The sequence below is a fragment of the Triticum dicoccoides genome, chromosome 4A (genome assembly GCF_002162155.2).
Source record: "Triticum dicoccoides isolate Atlit2015 ecotype Zavitan chromosome 4A, WEW_v2.0, whole genome shotgun sequence".
Taxonomy (NCBI): Eukaryota; Viridiplantae; Streptophyta; class Magnoliopsida; order Poales; family Poaceae; genus Triticum; species Triticum dicoccoides.
This window is the reverse complement of record NC_041386.1, coordinates 35,015,254-35,040,459: the sequence shown is the minus strand read 5'-3', so window position 1 is coordinate 35,040,459 and position 25,206 is coordinate 35,015,254. Positions and strand designations below refer to the sequence as shown.

Sequence of the window (25,206 nt, the reverse complement as noted above, 5' to 3'; positions counted from 1 at the left end):
GCCGGATGGGCGAGGTGGCGGCCGGCTGGGCATGGCCCAGTTGGGCCAAGAGGTCCAGTGGGGGGGGGGGTTCTCTTTTATTTTAGTTTAGTTTTTTTTTGTTAGTTTGTTTTGTTTTTATTTAATTTTCTTTTCTGTTTTATTTTAGTTGCACTTTATTTTTGGTTTAGTAAAATATGAAAATAGCCCCAAAAATAGTGTGTCAAAATAATCCACTGTTCTAAGAAGTTTTACCTCAGAAATAAAATAGTTTAGTATTTGGTAAAATATATTAGGAGTATAACTAATTGTTTTGATGTAGTTTTAATCACTTTAGTGTATTTAAATATCTTATAAAGATGTTGTTTCTCCACCAATAATATCCATGATTTATTTGTCATATTAAGAACATTTTAGTTTTGACCTTTGAAAACTTTAATTGTTTGACTTGATTTTAAATTTGAATTTGAATCATTTTTGAACCATCGCGAGATTAACAACAGTAACCGAGGTTACATGGCATCATTAGCGTGGAATTACTGTAGCCTAAATATCCGGGCGTCACAGCATTACCGAGAGGGCCGAGAGATACCTCTTCGACAATCGGAGTGACAAATCCTAATCTCGAAATACGCCAACCTAACATGTACCTTTGGAGACACCTGTAGAGCTCCTTTATAATCACCCAGTTACGTTGTGACGTTTGGTATCACACAAAGTGTTCCTCTGGCAAACGGGAGTTGCATAATCTCATAGTCATAGGAACATGTATAAGTCATGAAGAAAGCAATAGCAACATACTAAACGATCAAGTGCTAAGCTAACAGAATGGGTCAAGTCAATCAGATCATTCATCTAATGATGTGATCCCTTTAATCAACTAACAACTCTTTGTCTATGGTTAGGAAACATAACCATCTTTAATTAATGAGCTAGTCAAGTAGAGGCATACTAGTGACACTCTGTTTGTCTATGTATTCACACATGTATTTTGTTTCCAGTTAATACAATTCTAGCATGAATAATAAACATTTATCTTGAAATAAGGAAATAAATAATAACTTTATTATTGCCTCTAGGGCATATTTCCTTCAAATTGATGGGACGGAAATCTCCCACCTGACATGCGCCGGCCTTCTTAGGGATAAGAGTAATCAGGGCTTGGTTGAGTCTTCCGAAGCCGCGGCCATTACCAAGAAAGAGATGGTGTATGGCGGCCAGCAAGTCTCCTTTGATAGTGCTCCAAGCCTTCTGGAAAAACAGGCCAATAAACCCATCCGGGCCCGGTGCGCGATCCGCTGGCATGTCCTTGATCGTGGCCCAAACCTCCTCCTACATGAAATAAGCATCCTAATCCAGCAAGTCCACCGGCTGGATCCCTAGAAACTCTAGATCAATGGTGTTCGCGCGCCCTCTTGTCGAGCCTAGCAAGTTTTTGTAAGTTTGGAAAAAGATTTCCTCCTTGCCGTGCTGATCCGTGATAAGGTTGCCGTCGTGCAATATCGCCGGTATAAATTTTTTTGTTTTTCTACCATTTGCCACGAGGTGAAACAGCTTGGTACTAGCATCTCCTTCCTGGAGCCATCGAATTCGTGACCTTTGCCTCACGATAGTGCGTTCGAGAGAGGCAAGGCCGAGCACTACGAGCTTAAGCGTTCGACGCAGCCAAATCTCCCCAGCCGAAAGCAAGCGTCGTTCCTGAGCCACGTTAAGCTGGAAGATAATCCAGTTAGCCATTGTGATCTGCAACTTGACGTTACCAACCTTCCTTTGTCCCCAGGCTGTTAAATACCGAGCCACATTTCTAAGCAGTGCATCAAGTCTTTTGAAAGGATCGTGAATCCGAGGGTCACACACCCAAGCCTCCTTGACCGCATCATCAAAACCCTCCAGCCTCGTCCAGAACACCTCGAATCTGGAAACATCGTTGCGGCTGCAGATTCTCGTTCAAGGCAATATGCAAAGGGCAGTGGTCTGATGCCGAAGTTGACATCGCTTGGAGCAGGCAGTCCGGATAGTCAATCTCCCAATCCACCGAAACTAGCGCCTTGTCTATTTTAGTGAGGGTAGGGACTTCCCTTTCATTGCTCCAAGTAAAGGCACGTCCATGCAAGTATAGCTCCTTAAGCCCATTGCCATCCACAAATTGACGGAATTTGCGCATCATTCTTCTGTCCAGGTGCGAGTTACTTTTGTCTGAGGCTTGGAGTATCATGTTAAAGTCCCCAATCACCATCCAGGCACCCGGGCGCAAATCCCTTCTCGCTGCGAGCTCCTCTAGGAACAACATCTTGTCATTGTACTCTTGCGGTCCGTACACCGTAGTGAGCCACCGGGGTGTATCGTCGACCGGGGTCACATACCCAGTCACACAATGCGTGTCACGGACGCAGTTTGTAATGCTAACCAACACCGAGTTCCAAGCTAAGAGAATCCCACCCCTCGTATCCGAGGCCGGTAAGTAGAAAAAACCGTCGTACGACGGGCCAAGGCATTGCATAATCGTATATGTATCTATACAAGCTAGCTTAGTCTCCTGAATACAAAACATAGCTGGGTGCGTCGAATCCGCAAATTCACGCAGCGCCTTCTTCTTCGCCAGGCTGTTCAAGCCACGCACATTCCAACACACCAACTCCATCTTGGTCGACGATATGATATCGACACATGCGCCAACGCTCGCCAACTAGGCAAGCAAAGCCACCTTCGGGGCAACCTCCTGGCCAAGATCAAAAGGGATGGCCTTGCCAAAAATCGCGGCGAGTGCACGAAGTTGCGGCTCCTTTATTGGAGAATCAAACATCTGCCTGAGCTGTCTAAGTGTCTCATCGGTAACCGCCAGACCCTCTGGCGTGATGCCTAACGCTTTGAGAAGCACCGTCTCAGCCGCCGTTGCTTTCGACTTCCGTGGCGCGTTCACCGTCGCAGAACGAGTGGTCCGACGAGGTGTGTATTCCGGTCCCTTTCCACGCACTGCTTCAATCTCCTTAAGGAGGGGTGGTGCCAGTTTTTTCATTAATCCCGCACAAAATGCCTTGATATTGGCCACCGCAACCTGCTCTTTGGATGGTAGCAGAACATCACAGGCACCATTTGGTGCGTGCATGTGGACGTCTACATCCATGCAAGCAGTAGTACCCACATCCGCTGGCTCAATCATGCAGCCCCGAGCGCCTCGGTCGCCAATCTCCACTTGCCCGTTGTCTCCATCAGTAGGTCCCATCGTGCGCTCCTCTGCATGCAGGGTAGTGGGGGGCAGCAGCTCGTAGACCGGGGCCCATCCCGGGGCCGTCTCGTGCGGCTCGCCCACCGGGCCGGCCACTTGACCTGTCCCCACCTCATTCTGCGCCCCCACCAGCTCTGCATCTCTAGACAAGGGGTCCACCGCGATAGCTGGAGCGGGAGCTTCATCATTGGCTGGCTCAGTCTCCACACCTGGAATCAAAATGTGATCCTCTGCAATCCCACGACTCTGTCCCAGAATCGCATTGGCCTGCCCGCCTTCCATACCCATGCACTGCACGCGAGGAACATCAATCCCTATGCTCTGTCCAAGCCCAACATCTGTGGGCCTCTCCAGCTGGTCGGAGGCACCAATCACAGAATCCTCCACCCCATCCACAACCAAATCCCTAGTCTTTTCCTGCATGCCACTCCGGGACCGTCCTTGCGTACCAGTGAGCGACCGGTCTTGCGCAAAAGGTGGCGAACGCGCGGTCTCCGACACCACCAACGCCTGGCCCACGGCAACAACTTCAGGAATCTCAGCGGCCGAGCGCATGTGATCCGCAGCAGCCGGGGATCCTCCATGTTGGGCCGGCACCTGCTCCACCGCAGCCCCCCTGATGTGCACCGGCGTCTGGACTGGGGGATCAGCCGCCGCCGGTGAGGGAAACACCAGCCTTGACGCCATAGTAACCCGAGGACACGCCGCGCCCATCGGAGGAAGATGCCAGTCGGACGGCCCCACACGTCCCAGCAGAGCCTGTCGATACGACCTTCCAGCGACATCTCAATCTGGCGCGTCGCCCCTAGCATCACGAACACCACGCGTCCAGGGGAGAACACGCCAATCACCACTTCCCGAGTAGCTGCCAGTATCATCTGGCAAGCCACTTTGCCCGCTGCCATCTGAGCTAGGTGGCCGCAGCCAACCTTCTGGCCCGGCATGCTCCCTGACTCTGCCAATGTGTATCAAAGTCTTGTACTCCAGCAGTTGCCGAGAAGTTGGCCGGCGAGCCGCAGGGTTGTACTCCATCTCCGGTTCCGGCACCCATAGCCTCCGCGCAACTGGCACTTCATCCGGGTCAACACACCATGCCCTGAGCTTGAAGAGGGAAAGGTCCTCACGGTTCACTGTCTCCGGCGCGAGGCTCTCCACCAGGCAGCCCGAACCCAACAGCTCAGCAGCAGTATCCCTCGTCCAGACGTGAGACGGCACGCCCTCGATCATCAGGTCGACTTGGGAGCGCATCACCTTAGTCACTGCTTGAGCTTGCCGTAGCCATGGCCTGAAGAACATCTTGAAGAACTCGTGCTCCACAAAATCTGCCGTCAGGGCCTTGTTCCTTAGGTCTGGGGTGGCGAACACCACTAAGAAATCCTCCGGGAAGAACTTGTGCACTGCAAACTTGTGTCTTGGGATATGCAACTGAGCTGCAATGGCCTCGGCCGCCTCGACTGTCGACATTGCCGGCCTGGAACCACCTATGTAGGCCACCACCGCTGTCCTAAGACGTTGCTCCATACCATCCATCTCCTGCGTCCGTGAGATGACACAGACGCCTTCCATGGACGCCGGCAGCGCGGCCGTTGCAGGCAACGCCAGCCAGGCCCCCGCAGGTACGGTGTCGATTGGGACTGACGAGGGCCTCCCCTGAGGAGCGACCTGCCGAGTCCTCGGCAACAGCCTGCGCGCGGTCCCTGCTGACAGCTGCTGCAGACCAGTCCATGCTACCTTGGCCATGGCCTCCCGCCAGAGTTCCTCCTCTGGCCTTGGGCTCCGGGGACGCGAGCAATCAGACGAGATGTGCCCCTCCAGAACACAACGAAAGCAGAGCGGCAGAAAGGTGCAATCTTCCTTGCGGTGTCCTTCCCTGAAACACTTGAAGCAGAGACCAAAAAGATCCGGTGGGACTTCGCGCCGCTCCTGAGAAGATGCCGGCGAGCGCAACCTCGGGCGAGTCTCCGCCGCGAGCTGCCTTTGCCGGAGCTCCCACTTCCGGCGGCGCCAGAGCGCCTTGCGGGAAGGGCCCGGCCGTCTCCAAGGATCCGCCACGGCAGCGCCCGCGGCCGGATCTGCGACCGCCCGGTCGGCGTGGGGAGGCGCGCTCGCAGAGGAAGAACCCGCAGATCCTGGTGACTCGGAGAGACAGAGGCCGGACACCACCGGCTGCAGGCGGGAGGAGACCGAGCCATGGCTGCCCGGGCTGCGGGAGCCGGAAGCCATGGCAGGAAGAGGCTGGGCGCCGGGAGCCGGAGCGGTTGCCGGCGCGAGGGGTGGACGCCGGGGCCGGAGTGGCCGTCGGCGGGAGCGTGGAGGGGAAAGGGGAGAGCGGGGAGGAGCGTCAAGAGGCAGAGTCTCTTCCGCCCCTGGCATGACTTAGAAAACGACTAGTTTGTGGGCTTTGTACGTGGGCCCTTTTTTTCTCCTTTCTCCAGTATTCACGTAAGGTTAGGGGGCCAAGAACGTTGTACGTGCAGATCTTATCGCTAATTAACCGCTGATACGAGATGTTCGATCGGTCATTGGGGGGGTGGCCCCCGCTCGTCCCCCTGGCTCCGCCACTGGTTCCAATCCGAGAACTTTTATTTCTGCACAAAAACAACACCATGATAGTTCTGCTGAAAACAGCGTCAGTCGGATTAGTTTCATTCAAATCATGCAAATTAGAGTCCAAAACAAGAAGAAAGGCGTTAGGAAAAGTAGATACGATGGAGACGTACCACCATACATGGTGTCTCAGTGATGCCTTTTGGAGTGCGCTCCATTCGAGTGTGTTACATGTAATACCGTGTGACAGAAGGAAACTTCAGGTAGCTCCCACCTCACATGGGATGGTAGGAAGGTTGGAGTAACAGGAATGTCCCATTGACGGATGTGTCCCATGATAATGGAGTCAGCAAATATGAATTTTTGCATCGCCTCGCCAGCCTCCATAGCCATATGGAGTGCGCTCCATGTCCATTATGGAGGCTGCTCTATTGGTGACTCTGCCAGAGTTGCTCCACATACTCGATTTCTAAATTTGGAGTGTCTCGTTTAGAAGTTGATGCTTTCAGGATCTGCTCTTATTATCCATGGCCAAGTCTTGTGTTTATTGACCTTGGGCATACCTTTTCTCTGTCCCCCACCTCCCAAGATTCCTATATGGATTATGCATCTTGATGAGCATAAAGTTGTTAGTTTGCTTGTGTTGTGTGTGTTTTTAGTTCCCACTGAACCAGGCGAGCCACTGTTCAAATTCAATTGCACTGAGTCTAATGTCAACACCATCAAAAAGTAGTTCAAGAAATTGCTACATGAATCAAATCATGAATCCTTTTGCGACCGTGTTCTTGTCAAAACTACCAACTATGAGTTTGAGACTCCCATTGTGCTTCAGTATACTTCTGAAATTTACACGATTATTTGAATCATGGTGCTTGTAGTTTTGATTCGGGTTCTCCGGAGGATGAATCGGTTAGTGCAACGTCTCTTTTCTCCAATGTGGTTACATGTACTACCCAAAACCTCTGAACTCGAGTGGACATTTTGATCAAGCAAAAGAAGTCTCATGGTTCATGCGCCCTTTTGCTGTTGAGCTTGAGATCCATCTTGAGAGGGAGATAGAAAGAGAGGGAGGGAGGGGAGGGAGAAAGAGTTTTGCGCTTTAACTGGGTGATCAAGCAAGAGCATCCCGGAGCCAAGAGATTTTGATGTATTACTCTTTGCAGATCGGCTTGTCCTTAACAGCTAGGCGTTACTTGTAAGCTTCCATTTTTTATGTGCCTCAAGAGGGTTTGTGAAGGTCGAGGGATCACCTCATGATCCGCCTTAGTGATTTGGCAGGTTCTTAGTGAATATAATTAGTTGTAGTAGAAGAAACTTTAATCGCAGTGACTTCAAAACTTTGTGATCAAGCCTCTCCAATGACTTGAACTTCATGATGATCACCATGTCTTTGTTTTTGGATCTTTACTTACTTTCGCTCCATGCTAAGATGCAGCTATTTTACTTGTTGCCTTGTTGCCTCTCTTCATAATCACCTCGCCTTTGTAGCTAAGCAACTATTTCAGTAAATTAGTTTTCTCCGAAGATGTAGACTTGTGCCAACGACTTGAATTTAGGATAAGCACCATGTCTTTGTTTTTGGCTCTTTACTTACTTTTGCTTCCTGCTAGGATGCAGCTATTTTACTTGTTGCCTCACTTCATAAAGACCTCGCCTTTGCGACTAAGCAAGTAATACGGTGTAAATTAGTATTCTCCTATTCACCCCCTTTCCCTCTATTAGTTGATGGACCTCAAAATAGCTTCCATTTAAATATGTGTTCAATTCCTGGTTGACAGCTGAGATGCAATTAAAATGTGCCCGAGAAAGCAACCGGGTGTAAACTATTGCTCGGTTGTATCGCCTTCATACAATTGAATGAATGGAACATGATTTTAGAAACATAGTGCGAAGTCACCCAAGGGCTTACTGGCTAGCACCATGGATATTGAGGTAATCATCTTATGTTTGAACTCGCTTTTGGGTTTAATTTAATTGGTGTTTAGCTCCTCTTAGACTTTATCGAAGAAAATGAGTCCGGGTCAATGATACTGAATATCTATTATTTTATTTGTCGGTAAACTAGTTAGGTGCATCAATTGTGTTCGACTTCGGTCCATTGTGGTATGCTTGAAAACAAAACAAGAGGGAAAGAGAAACCAAGCGAGAAAAATAATTGGAGAGAGGCCGTTTTGGCTTAACAAAAAGGGTTGCGCAAGTCGCTGTCATCTTTGGCTTGGGAAACCGAAAGTGACGTACACATACAAAGCGCCTGCATTAGTTTGCCGTCAATAATTGGTGAAAACGAAAGCTTTCTTTGCTGGCTAGAGAGTGCTGGATCGAAGTGCTTATTTTTCGTAACACAACCGCAAGCTTCGGTCAACCGGGCCCTTCCTTTTTGAGTGCACTTCAACATCGCTGTACTATCATGGAAGTAAAATGTCATTTCCTCAGTCATATATCAGGCCTCGTTTCTCCTTATCTTCCCTCGTCTCTTTTCCCTCCGTTGGTGTTACTGTATAGGAGGAAAAAAAAGAGGAAGAATATTGTATCCGGTAGTGTGATTTGTTTGAGTCAACTTCCTCCATTTCTAAATATAGGAGTAAGTCTTTTTAGAGATTTCATTATGTACCATATATAGAGTAAAAATAGTGTCGATTCGCTCATTTTGCTTGAAAAGAAGTTAAGAGTTGCCTTTACAAACAAAAGCAATAAAATTATTACGAAGCCACTACTCATGATGTTTTGCGCCTGCGATGACCTAAAGTGTAGCCTCGCTCTAACATTCAAGATTTGGACTGACAACAAAACGAAGCACCTTAACTCTTTCACGCCACAATTATTGTGTGCCCAAACTGCGAAAGCTTGACACGTCGAGTCGACACCGCGGTGATAATATCCAGGTTCGGCATCCAAATGGCTGATCAAAGGACAGCAACAACGTCTGATTCCGATCCGATGGCTTTGCATCCAGATGTCTAACCTTGAGGCAACAGATTCGTGCTCCTCTACACAGCGAGTGCCTCAGCCAAATGCCATCCTCATTGCCTCCTCACTCCGTTAGTTTTCATTCCTCCTGATGTACGCCACCGTGGGAACAACTGTGATGGTCTGGAGTATTGTACGTACATAAAACCAATACGACTGACTGACTGAGTATAAATACATACATACTGACGCCCCCGCGTCGTCCCCGTCTTGGGCGGCTCTTCAAACCTTAGCCGCCAGGGTCGCCACCACCTCCCTCCCTTCCCTCCGCCGCCGCCGGAGGACGCCGCCTGGCTAAGCCCGTGGGGCCGACGGCGGTGGCGGAGGCTCTCCTCCCTCGATCGCATCGGAGGGGGTGGGGCAGGATCTCCACGCGTGTGACGGCGCGGCGGCGATCTGATCCATGATGGCGTGACGGCGTGCTTCGGGTGGAGGCCTTGAGCGGCGGCGGCGGCGGGTGAAGCTCGGGCTTCCCGCGGCGGCATGGCGTGGTGCAGTTCATATCCAAGGCGGATCTGCGTCGGCATGTGGTGGTTTTGTCACAGATTGGTTCCGATCATAGACGGTGATGAGCGTGCGGGATCCATCTTGGCGGCTCTCGCGGTTTGGCGAGGTGTGGTGGGAGTCCTCCTCCCAGGCTCCAGTGGTGGCGCATTCAGGCGGTGGCTGGTGTGCCAGGGCTCCTACGTTAGCATTGCTGTTGCGGGTGGTCGCCGGATCTAGGCGGCTAGATCTGGGGCTTTGAAGGCGGTCGAGACAGTGCACAGGTTGTCGGGTGGATTTCTTGGGACGGATCGGAGTGAAAACTTGGTCTTCGTTCGTTGACCGGAGCTGGTGATGACGAGGCCCTTATCATCGTTTACTTCATGAAGACATCATCGAGGTACAAATCCCAAACCCATCCAATACCTCCGGAGGAAACCCTAGATCAGTTGATCGGATGACGGTGGCATTCATGTGTCATTACCCTCTTGGGGGCGGCATTCTTGGAGATGCACTCGGACTTGAGGGACCAACGGATGGCTTCTTCGGTGTAGCGGTGTTTCTTTCTACATATTCATGGTGGCGGCTCTTGGCGGTATGAAGCAGCGGAGGCTTGGCGTCATATGTGTGGTGATGGACATGCGCAGGAGGTCAACGCAGTCTGGTGTCGTGGTGGCGTCGGCGGCAGCTAGACCCGGTAAGGTAGATGCAGCAGTACAGCTCTGAAGATGTATTGGTGGCAGGTGGCTGCGGCGGCCTCATATCCGGCAGACGTCCTGATTAAGGAGCGCGCCGAACTGATGGGTGCTCATACCCGGCAGGCGTCTTGGTTGGGACCTCAAATCTTAGATGTTAGGTTTGGTTACAAGGTTTGTTTGGTATTAAGGCCTAAACTATCAGCGCCTCTTCATCAACTAGATAGGAGTAGCGATACATGTTGCTTAGATGATGGCTTTCTTATTGTTGTATCACTTTATAAAGTCTTGTGTTAATAATTAATAAAATGGCCCGGGGCATTTCTCCTTTTTCTGAAAAAAAAAGCTTCTTAAATGCCCTGGCATGCAAGTCCATCGCAGCAGTCAGCGAAAGGACTGGCTCAAACTGAGCCGGAGCGGCGTTTGGAAAACAAGGCGGGTTGAGTTGGAGTCAGGTCACGCTTGCCGGAAACACTCCCCCGTCGACACCTCGGCAAGTTTGCTTCAGCTGACACCATCCCCCGGCCGCAACCAAAATTCCGGCCCCGAGAACCTGAGAAAACCATCATCAGATCAGATCAGATGAGATTCATTCAGATGGAAGAGGAAGGCAATCAAACCATCACCAGACTTCTTTCCCCTTGGCGTCCCATCCCATCCCATCCGGATCAACCAACAGCGTCTCGTCATCAGCTCACAAAAATATAATGGAGAGAGCCCGGCCCGCAAAAGTCCAAGGGAATATCAGCGGCCGCGCTAGGCGACAAGGCGCCTGCCATGCTCGGCGCCCCGCTTGACTCCGCTCGCCAGATGCCGCGCCTGCCCCCACGTGTACGACAGCGATCCCTCCGCGTCGCCCGTCAGTCCGGGTAACCTCACCGGCGTCGCCCGTCAGCCCGCCGGCCCTCCCCCACCCCCGCCCCCAACTTAATGCACCGCTCTCTGCTCCCTTGCTTGATTGCTCGCCCGCCTCTCCTCCTCCCTCTTTTTTATACTTGCTCCGGCCGCCTTCGTCTGCTCTCCGCTCCCACCCCCGTCCACCCTTCCCACGCAAGCCCGTCGCGTCCGCGACCGGTGGTTGCCGCGCCCGCGACTGGCCGGTGGCGATTGCGCTTTTCTGCTCCACGCAGCTCGCTTCTTCTTCTTGGACTGTTGTGGCAGCGCGGCTAGCTAGCGGTGGTGCACCCGGGCCCGGAGCCAAGATTCTGCTGCTGCCATGGAGGTCGACACATCGTCCGCGACGGCCAAGAGCGGCGGGGCGCCGCCGCCGCCGCCGCCCGGCCCGCCCGCGAAGAAGAAGCGTGCCCTCCCCGGCATGCCAGGTGATTACTCAATTAACCTCCTGCGATTGACCGAAAGCGCGAGCTGAGGCTGCTTAATTTACCGGGCGAGGCTGACGATCTTGGTGTCGCACGCGCGCGCGCAGATCCCGACGCGGAGGTGATCGCGCTGTCGCCCAAGACGCTGATGGCGACGAACCGGTTCGTGTGCGAGATCTGCAACAAGGGGTTCCAGCGGGACCAGAACCTGCAGCTGCACCGGCGGGGCCACAACCTGCCGTGGAAGCTCCGGCAGCGGAGCGGCAAGGAGGTGCGCAAGCGGGTGTACGTGTGCCCGGAGCCCAGCTGCGTGCACCACGACGCCTCCCGCGCCCTCGGCGACCTCACCGGCATCAAGAAGCACTTCTGCCGCAAGCACGGCGAGAAGAAGTGGAAGTGCGACAAGTGCTCCAAGAAGTACGCCGTGCAGTCCGACTGGAAGGCGCACGCCAAGACCTGCGGCTCCCGCGAGTACCGCTGCGACTGCGGCACCCTCTTCTCCCGGTCCGTCCCCGTCTCCGTCCCTCCCTCCCCCCTCCTCGCCGGCGCCAATTTGCTTCTTCCACCATCCATTTGCTGACTGACTGCTGACAAATTGGCGGCGCGTGCGTGCAGGAGGGACAGCTTCATCACCCACCGCGCCTTCTGCGACGCGCTGGCAGAGGAGAGCGCCAAGGCGCGCGCCCCGCCGGCGGAGGACGGGAGCTCCGGCGCTGCTGCCCCGCCTGCTCTACCGCCACCACCAGCCGCTCCGGTGCCACTGCAACAGCTGCCGCCGGCGCCCGCGCCGCAGCAGCACGAGGAGCCAGGTAATGATGGTCAACGCACTAGTGTTCGTCCGTCTATTTTAGCTGCTCTCGTTCACGTCAGGTCAAATTTGACAGTACTGGAGGTACTGCCGCTTTGACCACTGCGTTAGTATGTTTTGGAGCGTTATGGGGTTCGCAAAATTGCGCGACGGGGAAGAAGGATTTTACTGTGGTGGATTTTTGTCTGGAATGAAGCCGAGACCGAGAGAGCTCCCCCAAAAAATGCAGTCTTTGTCCGAGAGCCAGGGGGAGCAGTGACCCAGTACACACATGTTCTTGCACGCACGCACGCCCGCGTCTCGAAATCCAATCAATTATTTTACGCACGCGTTAGACTCATACAGAGCGAGAGATGAGATTAGATCTTTGAGAGGTGATGAGGGATGCCACTTGGTGGATTCTTTTAGGATCGTGCAAAGTGCCTTTGTGAGTTTCTGAACTTCTGATTAGTGGCTTTGTGATGCAATCCCAGTTGAATTGCAGAGCCTTTCCGGAGTTTGGACTTTGGGAACTTCGAATCATCATCAGCCGAGAAAGAGAAAAGTAGCCCACGAACACACGAAAAAGAGCCCCATCATGACTAGGCTCGGCGCCCTCCTCCCTCCCGTTGCTTTCTGGCCCTGTCTCTCTCTATTGCACCAGCTTTTAGCGCTTAACGTTTATTATCTTATGCCTGTGATCTGAATCTCGCTGCTGATTTGCTGAGACTTTCTGTTTGTGGTTCATGCAGAGCGGGAGATCGGCGCCGCCGCGCCTGAGCCTGTCGTCCAGTACACGCCGCCGGCGCCGCTGATGCCGTCCCCGCCCTCGGTCAACGGCGCCAATGTCAGTGCCAGCACCAGCAGCGTCGCGGCCACGTCGCAGAGCCTCCTCGGCAGCATGTTCGCGCCGTCTTCCGTGGCCCAGGCGCCGCAGTACCCGGAGCGCGCGCTGGCGGCCAAGCCCCCGTCGCTGTGCCTCGCGACCGACGCCGCGTCCGCCCAGTTCTCGGCCCCCGCGGCTGACCGGCAGCAGCAGCAGCTCCCACCGCCGTCGCCGTCCCCGTCGGCGCACATGTCGGCCACGGCGCTGCTGCAGAAGGCGGCGCAGATGGGCGCCACCTCGTCGAGCTCCTCGTTCCTGCGTGGGCTGGGCCTGGACATCTCGTCGTCCTCGCCGGCGTCGACGTCGTCCGGTCAGCACCACCACCACCACCACCACCACCACCACCAAGAAGCCATGCAGATGCAGTTCCCGGAGGGGTCGCTGCAGCAATGGCCGCCGCGGTTGGAGCCCGAGCCTGCCCCGATGATGTCGGCCGGGCTGGGCCTCGGGCTGCCATACGACTCGACCGGCGGTCCGATGGGGCTGCCGGAGCTGATGATGGGCCAGTCATCGCTGTTCAGCGCCAAGCCAGCCACGCTGGACTTCCTAGGACTCGGGATGAGCCCCACGGGCGCGACGACGAGCAGGGGCCTCCCCGTGTTCATGCAGCCGATGGGCGGCGCGGTGGGCATGGCCCGGAGCGGCACCGGGCCCCCCGACACGTTCGGCGCCGGCCGGGGCGCTCAGGGCAAGCCGTGGGAGAGGAACCCGAGCAGCTCGCCGATCCTGTAAGCGAAAATGCTACCGCAGGGTAGTAGCACTCCAGTAACACGTAGCACGGCAGCTGTAAAATGCCGCTTGCGTCGTGTCTAATTAGCAGCAGCTAGCCGTCAGTCCTTGGCCGTTCTTTTGTTTCGTTAGGTCACAATCAAGAAAGCAAGTTACTTTTGTTCCTTTAGGGTTCAGCTCTTAGTAGTAGTACGACGCCTGCCCTGAAGCAAAGTTTCTTTTGAAGTTCACGCTTCAGAAGTCAGTGTCTTTCTCCATCGGCTCTTCGCTGCTTTTGTCGTTTGCACTTGTTTCGCCCGTTTGCTTCCTTGTTCTTGTCACCTTGCTGCCACTGGCCCCCCTGCATTTAGAGCGGCACAGCGCGTAAGTGGGATTTAATTTTGTGACCACCTGACCAGACCTGCCCGCCCGCCTTCAGCTGGGAGATGATAAGCATTCAAACTATGCCCCAAATGATTTCTCCCCCAGCTTGCGATGGTTATCAACGCTGCTAACTTGTGTGGGTTGTGTGGGCGCCAGGTGCATCCATGGGTTGGTGATCGATGCTTTAAGTAGGTTATCTCAACTCGGTCACCTTGGTCAGGCGTTGCATATTTTTGTGGAAGTAGAAGTAAGTAGTAGTTGGGTGCATGACGAGCTCCATCAATGGGCGGCCTCATCTTTCAGAAAATTGGAGCGTCCTAAATTTCATAGTATTCTGGTGGAAATGATGACTTAAATCTATTATTGGCGATGTGCTTGTGATTTTTAATGTGATGGCGCTGGGCGGTTTTTCTTTTTTTGTATGACTAGGTACACGTCCTCTTCCAGCACAATGTCACCCTGAATAATTAGTACAGAGTACCAAAAAGGAAGCGTAGGGAAGCAAATACTCTGCAGCGGCGGGTCGTGTTCACGTGGAATAATCGGTTGTTTGAACAGTGCGATTCTGTGAAACGATGGGATGTCACCCTGGATATCGTTACGTGCAACTCCAACGGTGCAAGCAAAGCTTAGACCATCTCTACCCGATGCATCATATTTTTTATAAGGTCTGTCTATGGTACATCTGATGCAGTTTTTTTTTTTTTTGCGAATAGCACATCTAAATCACTCAATCAAGCATAAAATGGAAAAGGAAAATAAAAAGTAAATACCCATACCAATGTCTGGGTAAAATCAATGTCATAGGATTTAGACGTGCAATGTTTTTAAAAAAAAATTGAGAAGGACCCCGGCCTTTGTATTTGGACGATGCATGCAGCCACAACTATTTTTGATAATAAAATCATTATGGAGGCAATCGCTAAAAGCTATGGAAGCTTCACAACCCCGCGCATACTCAACAATCATTATTCATTATAATATATTGGAAACCGAGTTGGTGATGATAGTGTGCCTGTCATCTTGTAATATAGACCGTCCGATCTATATCTGACGGATAGAAAACAAATTATGATAATTTTACAAAAAAAACCGCACCTCTATCCACATTTACAGATAAGGCCTTGCCTCGTTCATCTTTATCTCCAACAACCTCATTGCTGGACAATTAAAAAAGGAAGTCTTTGGAACAATCTGTCATGGTGGCCGCTGCCGGCGTCGTCCATTCCCATGCCTCCGCCCAGTCCGACCACCAGTCACCACCACGCCCCCACTCCTCCTCACCTTATCTCTCATCTTTCTCGAGATATCATTTTTTCGATGAAATTCTCGAGATACCATTTCTTCCGATAAAATTCTTGAGATATCATTAGTTTTTACACATGGGATTACTCCTGCATGGATCAATCACAACAGGTGTTTTGTAAAAAAAATACATCTTGATGTTTCATGCAATGCACTGGCATCTTGCTAGTCATTATAATACACCCTAACCCTTCATAATTTCCTTGTGTGCGGGAATCGTTTGTCATTGGCTAACACTTTCTTTCCCAATTCCCCACATACCTATGCATAGCACACATAAATTCATAGGTAAATTTGGCATCAGATGATTCATTGGAGGAGATTCTACACGCGATAATGAACCAGATCTACAAACGATTCATATATAGGGGTGGAAACTGAGTACGCTGAGACTTAAGTACATATACAAAATTAACTATTGTAATACGGCAGGCTTGTTGCGGTGGTAGAGGCGCGGCATGCTAGCGTTGGACATATTGACGAGGAATCCGACATTGCGCGACACCATGACGCGGAGACGGGTTAGGGTGGCCTTGTCCTCAGTGGTGGAGCTAGACAAGATTAATTGGGAGGGTGTCGGTGTCAAAACCGGCGAATCTTGGGTAGGGGGTCCCGAAGTGCGTCTAGACCGGATGGTAACAGGAGGCAGGGAACACGATATTTTACCCAGGTTCGGGCCCTCTTGATGGAGGTAAAACCCTACGTCCTGCTTGATTAATATTGATGATATGGGTAGTACAAGAGTAGATCTACCACGAGATCAAGGAGGCTAAACCCTAGAAGCTAGCCTATGGTATGATTGTTGTATATGGAGTTGTCCCCTCTATCGACTAGCTTGGCCCTGGTTTATATAATGCACCTGAGGCCTAGGTTAACAAGAGTCCTAGCCGAATACGCTGGTGGGGAGAAGTCCTTGTCTTGATCGCCAAGTCTTTGTGGAATCTTCCTTGTATGCGGCAGCTGTCCGAACTGGCCCATGAGTATACGGCCATGGAGGCCTCGGCCCAATCTAATAGATCGGGAGACGACGTGGTGAGTACCCCCTAGTCCAGGACACCGTCAGTAGCCCCCTGAACCGGTCTTCAAGTTAGGGACGCTCCTCGATTCTTCCGAACTGTTCTTCATTTTCGGTCGTCGGTCTTGAAAACTGGTTCAACAAATCTTCTCATCTTCGATCTTGAGGATCGCCGAAATGCATTCGACGAGTTTATACGCCGGGTATCCGAGGAGCCCTTTTAAGTTTCCGGCCTTTATCAATGCCTTATTATTTTTATGCCACACCTCGGTTTTGAAGTTGTTCCCGGGAGGCAGTGTCCTCTTGCGTCCGAGCTCTAACGCCGGACTGTATTCGAGGTATCTTTTGCAGCCGAGCACCAATGCCGGACCGCTTCCCAGCTCTAACGCCGGAATGTATCCGAGCTCCAACGCCGGACTATGTATCCGAGCTCCAACGCCGGACTGTATCCGAGCTCCAACATCAGACTATATCCGAGGTGTCATATCACCTTGGTTCAAAAAAGTTTGAAGGAGTTTAGCCGAGCTTAATGCTGAAAATGCCCTCTATGGAGCCAGCCACTGCGCCCGAGCTTTATGCCGGACTGCTTCCGAGGTGGTGCACCACCCCGAATGTGCGCCGATTTTTGTGAATATTTTTTATTGGTGCAATTTATTCTCTGCCGAGATATATAGCCAGTAGCCCTCAAGGTGTGTATCGGTCTAAAACCCGAGATGCACCTGAAGGATGACGTAAAACCGCTGATCCTAGTAGCCGCCGAGACTCAGGTTGATTTGCAAAATCGGCCTGAGGATCAAGTCCAAGCTCGGCAGAATACTTCGGGACACTAAAAGCGGCGTGCTCAGTCCTCGAGACTCAGGTTGGGTGCGGCCGACCAACCTGAGGATCAAAATCTCCTCGGAAACTATATTGCACATAAAATTTTCTGCATTGGGCAAGCAATGCAGTAGCCCCCGAGACGCTGATCGGGTGGCAACACCAGATCAGGGGATCGATGTGCCCCTTTAATATTTGTAAATAATAAGCCCGAAGCCCAGTAGCCCCCGAGCCTTAATGCGGGCACGGGTGGCCGAATTAAGGATCAATATCCATAGTAAAATCACAAATTATGTGTAATGACTCTATGTATCCAAGTACTTTACGTCATTAATGCTCAGATCCGCATTGTACAAAACTTTGTTGATCGACCATCGGCTTCCACCTCCTCGGCCAGTAGCCGAGGAGTGTTTGTCTTACTTTATAAAACCTTTATGAGGGCAAAGATTTACAACAAACAAGGCAATTTGGCCATACGGTTTTATAAACAAAGGTACGCAGGGAGTTATATTACTGTTTAACAGAAGAAATGTCTTCCAAAGAAAATAGTCCCGCTATCGGTTCCTTTCTTTGGGTTGTCATGCTAAGCATGATCATTAAACCTCAACTCTAATGTAAGAGCAAAATATCGAGGATTTAGTTTGGGAGGCCAGTTAATAGCCCCCGGTTGAAAGAACATGTGGTGCCTCCATGTTTGGTTTTGGTAATTGATGACAATCTCTATGGACTAATGCTTTCCTTGAGTTACATTTGAAGGTTTTGTCCATAGGCTTTTCTTGGAGTACATGTGTTGGTTTCAAGGAGAGTTTGTGTCGACCAAGGTGCTATTCAAGGAATTATCCAAAGATTGGTCATTTGAGAGTTGAGCTTATTGCAAGCATGTCTTGAAGAATAAGATTGTGTGATCATTCATGTTTACCTTCAAGACATCATCCAAACGAAAAGAGTTGGAAAGATTCAAGGTTGATCAAGACTAAGTCAAGAGTGAATCATGTTGATCAACTCACAAAGAGTAGAAGATGTACCGAGAGGGATCAAGTGATCCCATGGTATGGTAAGCATTGTCCATTGCACTTTGTGTACTAACCCATGGTCTATGTGAGAGTCTATGTGGGGTTAGGTACGTGTCCATGGGATTGCGTCAAGAGGATGATATCATACAACCCATGGGAAGGATGACATCAAGTGGTGATCGTCATCAAGATTGTCGTGTGCAATTTCAAGTGGAGAATGACGAAGAGATCAAGTGCTTGAAGCTTGTCATCCATTGTGGTGTCAATGGACTTGTGAAGATGTGCCGAAGAGTGGCTCACCCATAGTGGAGTATGGGGGAGCAATCATCTAGTCTTCATTGACCCAACGCAATCAAGAAAGGTGGTCCATCTTGAGGAGGACAAGATCGTCATCATCTAACTCAAGTGGATCATGTGCAAGGCAAAGGTTTGACCTTGATAGGTTTTCTATTTTACCGGTCTCATGGTGGTAGTTGGGAGACCGGATTATAGGATCGATAGCCGTACTATTAAGGGGGGCTCTCAAGTGAGTAGCTTGATCGTATCGTTCGTCGAGAGCTCAAACCATTGCATCCTTGCATCATGTTTCTTGGTTCTTGTTTGGTTCTCTTTGTGAGTCTTAGAGCTTATGGTCATCTCGATGACAAGCTTGGTTTCATCGAAAACGGAGTTCGCATGCGTCTTCTATGATGTTTTCGGTGTTGGAGGTTTTACCGGTCTTTCCCGAGGAAGGGTTCTCACCATTTTCTTATGGGCCTTTTCTCATTTGCTTCTTATTGATATTTCTTTGAAGATTGTGTTAGCCCTTGTCTCTAGCTTTCCAACAAACTTGGTTTCATCTAATTCGGAGTCCGTTTGCAAAAGTTGTGGCAGTTTTGGTGTTCTGAAAAGGCTGCAGCGGTACTACCGCGAATTGGAGCGGATGTAATTTTTTACTACCGCTCCAGAGCAGTACTACCGTGGCTCCTACAGCGGTAGTACCGCTCCGGACCAAAAACTCGTCCCAAGTCTTGCGGTGGTAGGCCCAGATGTATTTTTAGTACCGCTCGCAAGCAGTAGTACTGCTACCATTTGCGGTAGTACCGTGAGGTCGAGCGGTAGTACCATGAGGACGAGCGGTAGTACCGCTCCGGCGGTTCTTCTGGCCTTTTTCCTCCTCGCTGTTGTTTTTCAAAGGGGTATTTCCGCCCTAGCGGTAGTACCGCTCCTTGGAGCGGTAGTACCGCTTTGTGCGGGCTGTGAGCATAACGGTTGGATTTTTTCCCACCTATAAAAGGGGGTCTTCTTCCCCAATGAACCTTATCTCTTGAGCTCGTTTTTGCCCCCATTGTTGACCTTCTTTGAGCTTGCTAACTCTCAATCCCTCCATGGATTCGTGCTAGTTTTTGAGAGAAGAGAGAGAGGAGATCTAGATCCACATTTCCACCAATCACTTTCTCCTCTATGTGAGGGGAACCCCTTGGATCTAGATCTTGGAGTTCTTGGTGTTCTCCTTCTTGTTCTTACTCTCATTTTCCTACCTAGCATTAGTTGCTCCGGTGGGATTTGAGAGAGAAGGACTTGGGCACTCCGTGTGCCCTTGCCATTGCATTTGGTGCATCGGTTTGAGTTCTCCACGGTGATACATGGAAGTGAAGTTTGAGAAGCTTATTACTCTTGGGTGTTTGGGCGCCCTAGAGCTTGTTCCTCTTGGGTGCCTTGGCGCCATAGACGGTTGGTGTTCTTCGGAGCTCAATCATTGTCGTGTAAAACTCCGGGCAAGCGTCGGGGTCTCCAATTAGGTTGTGGAGATCGCCCCGAGCAATTTGACGGGTACCGGTGACCGCCCCCAAGGGTTGCCAAAGTATACGGGTTCGGTGACCGCCCCCCAAGGGTTGCCATTTGTACGGGTTCGGTGACCGCCCTTAAGGGTCCCTTAGTGGAATCACGACATCTTGCATTGTGCGAGGGCGTGAGGAGATTACGGTGGCCCTAGTGGCTTCTTGGGGAGCATTGTGCCTCCACACCGCTCCAAACGGAGATTAGCATCCGCAAGGGTGTGAACTTCGGGATACATCGTCGTCTCCGCGTGCCTCGGTTATCTCTTACCCAAGCTCTTTACTTATGCACTTTACTTTGTGATAGACATATTGTTTCTTATCATATATTTTGCTATCACCTAGTAGTCTATCTTGCTTAGCATAAGTTGTTGGTGCATATAGGTGAGCCTAGTTGTTGTAGGTTTTGTGCTTGACAAATTAACCGCTAGGTTTATTCCGCATTTGTTCAAGCCTAAACCGTAATTATTTTAAAACGCTTATTCACCCCCCTCTAGGCGACATCCATGATCTTTCACTGGTAGTGTTCGGCGACAGTCGGGGTCAAACCGTAAACACTTCGGCCAATGTTATGAACAGCCCGTCATTTAACATAGTCATCGGATCGCTGACCAGTTTACGCTTATTGTGACAGTCAGTTTTCGGCTTTCTCCACTGAGGTGCTTAACCATGTGAGATGGAAGCACAATCGCAGTGGTTCTTCCTTTGCACGCCTAGCCGAACAAAATGGAACGTAGGAAGCAAGTGCAGGAGCCGGGCAACCCAACTATTGACCGAAGACACAATTCAAAACCGATGCATATATAGCAATATCTGAGAATGTTTTTACCGAATCCCTAAAGGTGTCCGGCGTTGCACTGCGATACTAATGCTGGAAAAGCACAAATAGTTTAAAAGTGCCAAAAGGCTTGGAAAACCAAGAAACGTCAGTAAAACATGACGTCCGAACAATATCAAGTGTTCGGTGCCAATCTGAAAGTTAGTCTTAGAAAAAAGAAGTGCTTCTGTCGTGCTTTAACATGATACATCCTATCTCAAGACTTCGAGCGGGTCAGCCTACGGCTTCAACCTCCTATCCCGAGGGCGGAGTACTTCTCATCAGGCCAGTTTAGCAAACTAAACTCTAGCGACTTTGAGAGAGAAATTAGGCTCCCCGACTAGTGACCGCACACTCGTGTCGAAAAAAGGAGTGATAAATAATAATAATAAAACTTTGCAACGACTAAGAAGAAGAACACTTATTATAAAATGGCTCAAATGAACTTAAGAGCCCCCAAGTGACTTGGGTAGAAGAATGATTGCATGTACCGAAGTACTTATATCATATCTATGTTCAACCGAACTTTAAACGTGTCTTAACCGACCGTCGGCTTCTCCCTCTTCGATTAAGGATCGAAAAGTGTTATGTACTCCATCGGTCGAGAATATCGACGGTGTTTCCAATAACCAGGCAATCAGGCCATAAGGCTGTAACAGACAAAGCGCGCTTAGGAAACTTATGCTATATTACTGCGAAGAGTAAGAAGCATCTTCGAAGAAAATAGTACCCCCACTGATACCTTTCTTTGGTGCTCATTGTTATTATGAGACTTGTGCAATAGATTTTTTGTACTCATGAGTTCCGTTGTGTGCCGACCATCATTGAATAACTATAAGAGCGCTAGCTTTCGGCTTCACCCAGTCTGAGGTCCGGCTCGGGTGACCCGATCGTGACAATCGCAGAGGTGCTCCCTTTACTCCCTAGCCGAACAATCGGGAACGTAGGGGTAAACACAGGAGCGAGGCAACCCAGCTTGCAAATCGCTTAAGTCAATATGGTGCATATTGTAGCGTAATACACGAACAAGAAACGAAGCCGCACAAGTATAATCATATGCAACAGGAAAAGCTTCATAAAGGAAGCCCCCAAGTAAACGGAGTATTTGAATTTATGCGTCACAAACAAAGTTTGGACAAGGAAATTTTTTTACAAGCAACTTTTTTCCAAAAAAGTATAATGCTTGGTCGAACCAAACACAAGCTAGAAATTAAAGGTTTGAGCATGAAAGCGACTTAGCTGGTTAATGTGTGCGGTATTGATGACGCGGTCCGAGCTTGATGCGGGGCAAGGTTCCATCCCCCAAGCTGGTCCCGAGGTGGCGGAGCGGAGAGCTCGACACGCCGAAGTGGTGACATAGCACGGTCAATGCAGACCGGCAGAGTGATACCGAAGTCCAAGGATCATTTTCTTGTGCACAAAAAATAGTGCAAACCGGAGATAATAGTAATAATGGTAATTAAAAAAAATGTTGCATAATAAATAATTTATGCAAAGTGAGGAATAGAAGAAATATGGCCTGACGCCGAAGTCAATGTCGATGCAGGGCGTCGGCGTGATCAGTAAAGGCGTGGCAAAGCCTGAATTCATAGGTCGGTCCGAGCTCCGGATGCGGCGTTCGCCGGGCTATGTACGGAAACTGAACGACCACCACGCGACCTCGTTAATGTGGTCACCATTTGATAGACCTGTGTACATATCATGGACAAACCAGAGTAATAAATCCTTGGGAAAAATAAACCCAAACAAGCAAAAAATACTGGGATTAATAGCACCTGGTTTATTTGTTGTCGCAATCCGAAAGAAGGTGATTCCCAAAATTGGGACTCGCTCCGCACACCCATTGCCTGATGGGCGATAAAACGACGGCATGACAATGCTGGTAAAGGCTGACTCATCGAGGCAAAGCCCTCGGCCCAGCTAACGTGACGGAGCTGGTCGGCTAGTCACGCCGAAGTGTCCGGAGTAGGTTGATGAAGAGATGGCGAAGCCCCCGGTCCAGCCGAGATGTCGAAGCCTCGACGTCAGCCGATGAGTCAAAGTAGGTCGGCGTGATGGACACCAGCTTGAAGAAGCAATAATGCGGCCCTATCGATGCAGGTCATGACGTGGTCGATGCCGGCTTGATGAAGCGACCGTGCGGCGATGCCGTTATGCCCGCTCCGTGTAATCCGTGGGGCGACGATGTTGATGATGGTTTATCCTTCGCGATGCCGGACTCTTGTTCGGCTTGCCAAGATGATGATCCGAAGAAGTTGAGTTCGGCTGAAGTGACGACGTGTCTAGCACAGGTTGGCAGCCGTGGAGTAATATTGCCGGACTGGTTTGACACCAGCATGATGTTGAAGATCATGTTCAAAAGATCTTAAAGTTAGTGGGGTGTGTTCGGGAACAAAACACAATACCCCACACAAAACTTCCTTCAAAAAGGATGTCCGAAATCCCGTTCATAAAAAAGATGAACTCGGGTCGGATTCGTTTTCGCGCAGAAAATAGATCCGAAAAGTGATGCACTAATCGGAAGGTTCCCGGAGTTTGGACGGTCGGATCGAGCTGAAATTTTAAGAGGTGGTAGATATAGGAATTCCGCAGCCGATCAACGGTTGGATCTTCCAAAGGACGTCCGAGCTAGAAGCTAGATACCACGCCCTAAACTCATTCAAATTTCCATCCAGATTTGAAAGGGCTCCGGTATATCGTGGATTGCCAGAGATTCCTCCATCGGAACTCGACGAAATTTTCCAGGGTTGTTATAGACTCAATTCCGCACAATTGCACCAAAGCGATCGTGAAAGCGATACTCGAGAAGGTGGTGGCGGCAGATACGATTTCACTGTCCAAAAAAAAAGCACGGTCGCTCGAGGGCAATGTTGACGTTGAGCCCCCGAGCTCCATAGATGATTCCTCCGTGATCTTGATAGAGATCAGAGTTGATGTTGGATGAAGGCCCTCGTCCGACCATGGTGATCCGAAAACGGGGTGCAATTCTTGGTCGAACCAAGGTGACCAGTCGAACTGGTGACGAAGACGCCGAAGTCGCAGTTGATCTGCAGGCGAGCCATCGATCCTTTTGTCGATCACACAGCGGAACTCTCAATGAAAGCACCAATGTCGGTGTCAAAACCGGCGGATCTCGGGTATGGGGTCCCGAACTGTGCGTCTAGACCGGATGGTAACAGGAGGCAGGGAACACGATGTTTTACCCAGGTTCGGGCCCTCTTGATGGAGGTAAAACCCTACGTCCTGCTTGATTAATATTGATGATATGGGTAGTACAAGAGTGGATCTACCACGAGATCAATGAGGCTAAACCCTAGAAGCTAGCCTATGGTATGACTGTTGTATATGGAGTTGTCCCCTCTATCGACTAGCCCCCCTGGTTTATATAATGCACCAGAGGCCTAGGTTAACAAGAGTCCTAGCCGAATACGCCGGTGGGGAGAAGTCCTTGTCTTGATCGCCAAGTCTTTGTGGAATTTTCCTTGTATGCGGCAGCTGTCCGAACTGGCCCATGAGTATACGGCCATGGGGGCCTCGGCCCAATCTAATAGATCGGGAGACGATGTGGTGAGTACCCTCTAGTCCAGGACACCGTCAGAGGGCCAATGAGAAAATACAGTTTTTAATAAGGGCAAAAGCTCTATTTGTTCTAATATAAAATTCACTATATGAATTTCCTTCACTAAAGTCTGTCCAGGCTGGGGGGGGCCACGACCCCTGCAGCCATGCACGTAGCTCCGCCACTGCTTTTCCTACTTCATCCATGCATCATCGTCAACATCAGGAGCGGCAAGCGAGTAGTCCAAAAAGCGTTAGGCGCAAAATGCGGCATTGCGATCCTCAATGGCACGAAATCGGCCCAAGGCGGCCTTGTCCTACTTCGTCCATGCATCATCGTTGGAATCAGAAGCGGCGAGTCCAAAGAGCGTTAGGCGCAGAATGCAGAATTGCGATCCTCGATGACGCGGAAACGCGCTAGGGCGGCCTCGTGCCACAATGACCACACACCATCATTATAGTGTCGGGGTTTGGCGCACGATTCTCAACCTCCAGCGTCCCAAGCGTCCTGCATGGCAAGCTTGAAGTTTGCCCACCCTACTTCCTCGTCGTGCATGACTTCTTCCTCATGTTTGATGGGTGGGCGTTCTTGCTTGATATGACGACCATAGGGTCCGGAAAGGAGTGGAGAACTTGAGGGGGTGTTTCCGTAGAGGGGAATGGAGAATTGGAGAGGGAGGCACCGACCTTTCATATCCGCGAGTGACGGACGACGTGAAATGGTGATGGGAACGGGCGCGATCGGTCATTAATGGGCAGTCGACAGACGACTGACGACCATATCGGGGTGCATTTCCCGAGCGAGAACGTGGTTGCTGCATTGGTACGTGCGTGAAAGAGACGACGAAGTGGGGGATGGGGTGAAATTCCCTTTCAGCGGGCGG

The 25,206-nt window shown here is 50.7% G+C and overlaps 1 protein-coding gene across 1 annotated transcript; it reads left to right on the top strand.

Moving 5' to 3' along the window:
* The first annotated feature begins 10,814 nt into the window (after window positions 1-10,814).
* LOC119284784 (zinc finger protein ENHYDROUS-like) lies at window positions 10,815-13,913 on the top strand. The gene is made up of 4 exons (XM_037563945.1): window positions 10,815-11,219; window positions 11,324-11,720; window positions 11,832-12,025; window positions 12,756-13,913. The coding sequence occupies exons 1-4, from the start codon at window positions 11,114-11,116 to the stop codon at window positions 13,619-13,621; spliced, it is 1,563 nt and encodes a 520-aa protein (XP_037419842.1). The 5' UTR covers window positions 10,815-11,113; the 3' UTR covers window positions 13,622-13,913.
* Window positions 13,914-25,206: the final 11,293 nt, after the last annotated feature.

Coding starts and splice junctions, on each gene's coding strand:
- LOC119284784 (XM_037563945.1), top strand. CDS start 11,114: ATGGAGGTCGACACATCGTCCGCGACGGCCAAGAGCGGCGGGGCGCCG. Junction 11,220..11,323: donor TGCCCTCCCCGGCATGCCAG/GTGATTACTCAA, acceptor GCGCGCGCGCAG/ATCCCGACGCGGAGGTGATC. Junction 12,026..12,755: donor GCAGCAGCACGAGGAGCCAG/GTAATGATGGTC, acceptor TGGTTCATGCAG/AGCGGGAGATCGGCGCCGCC.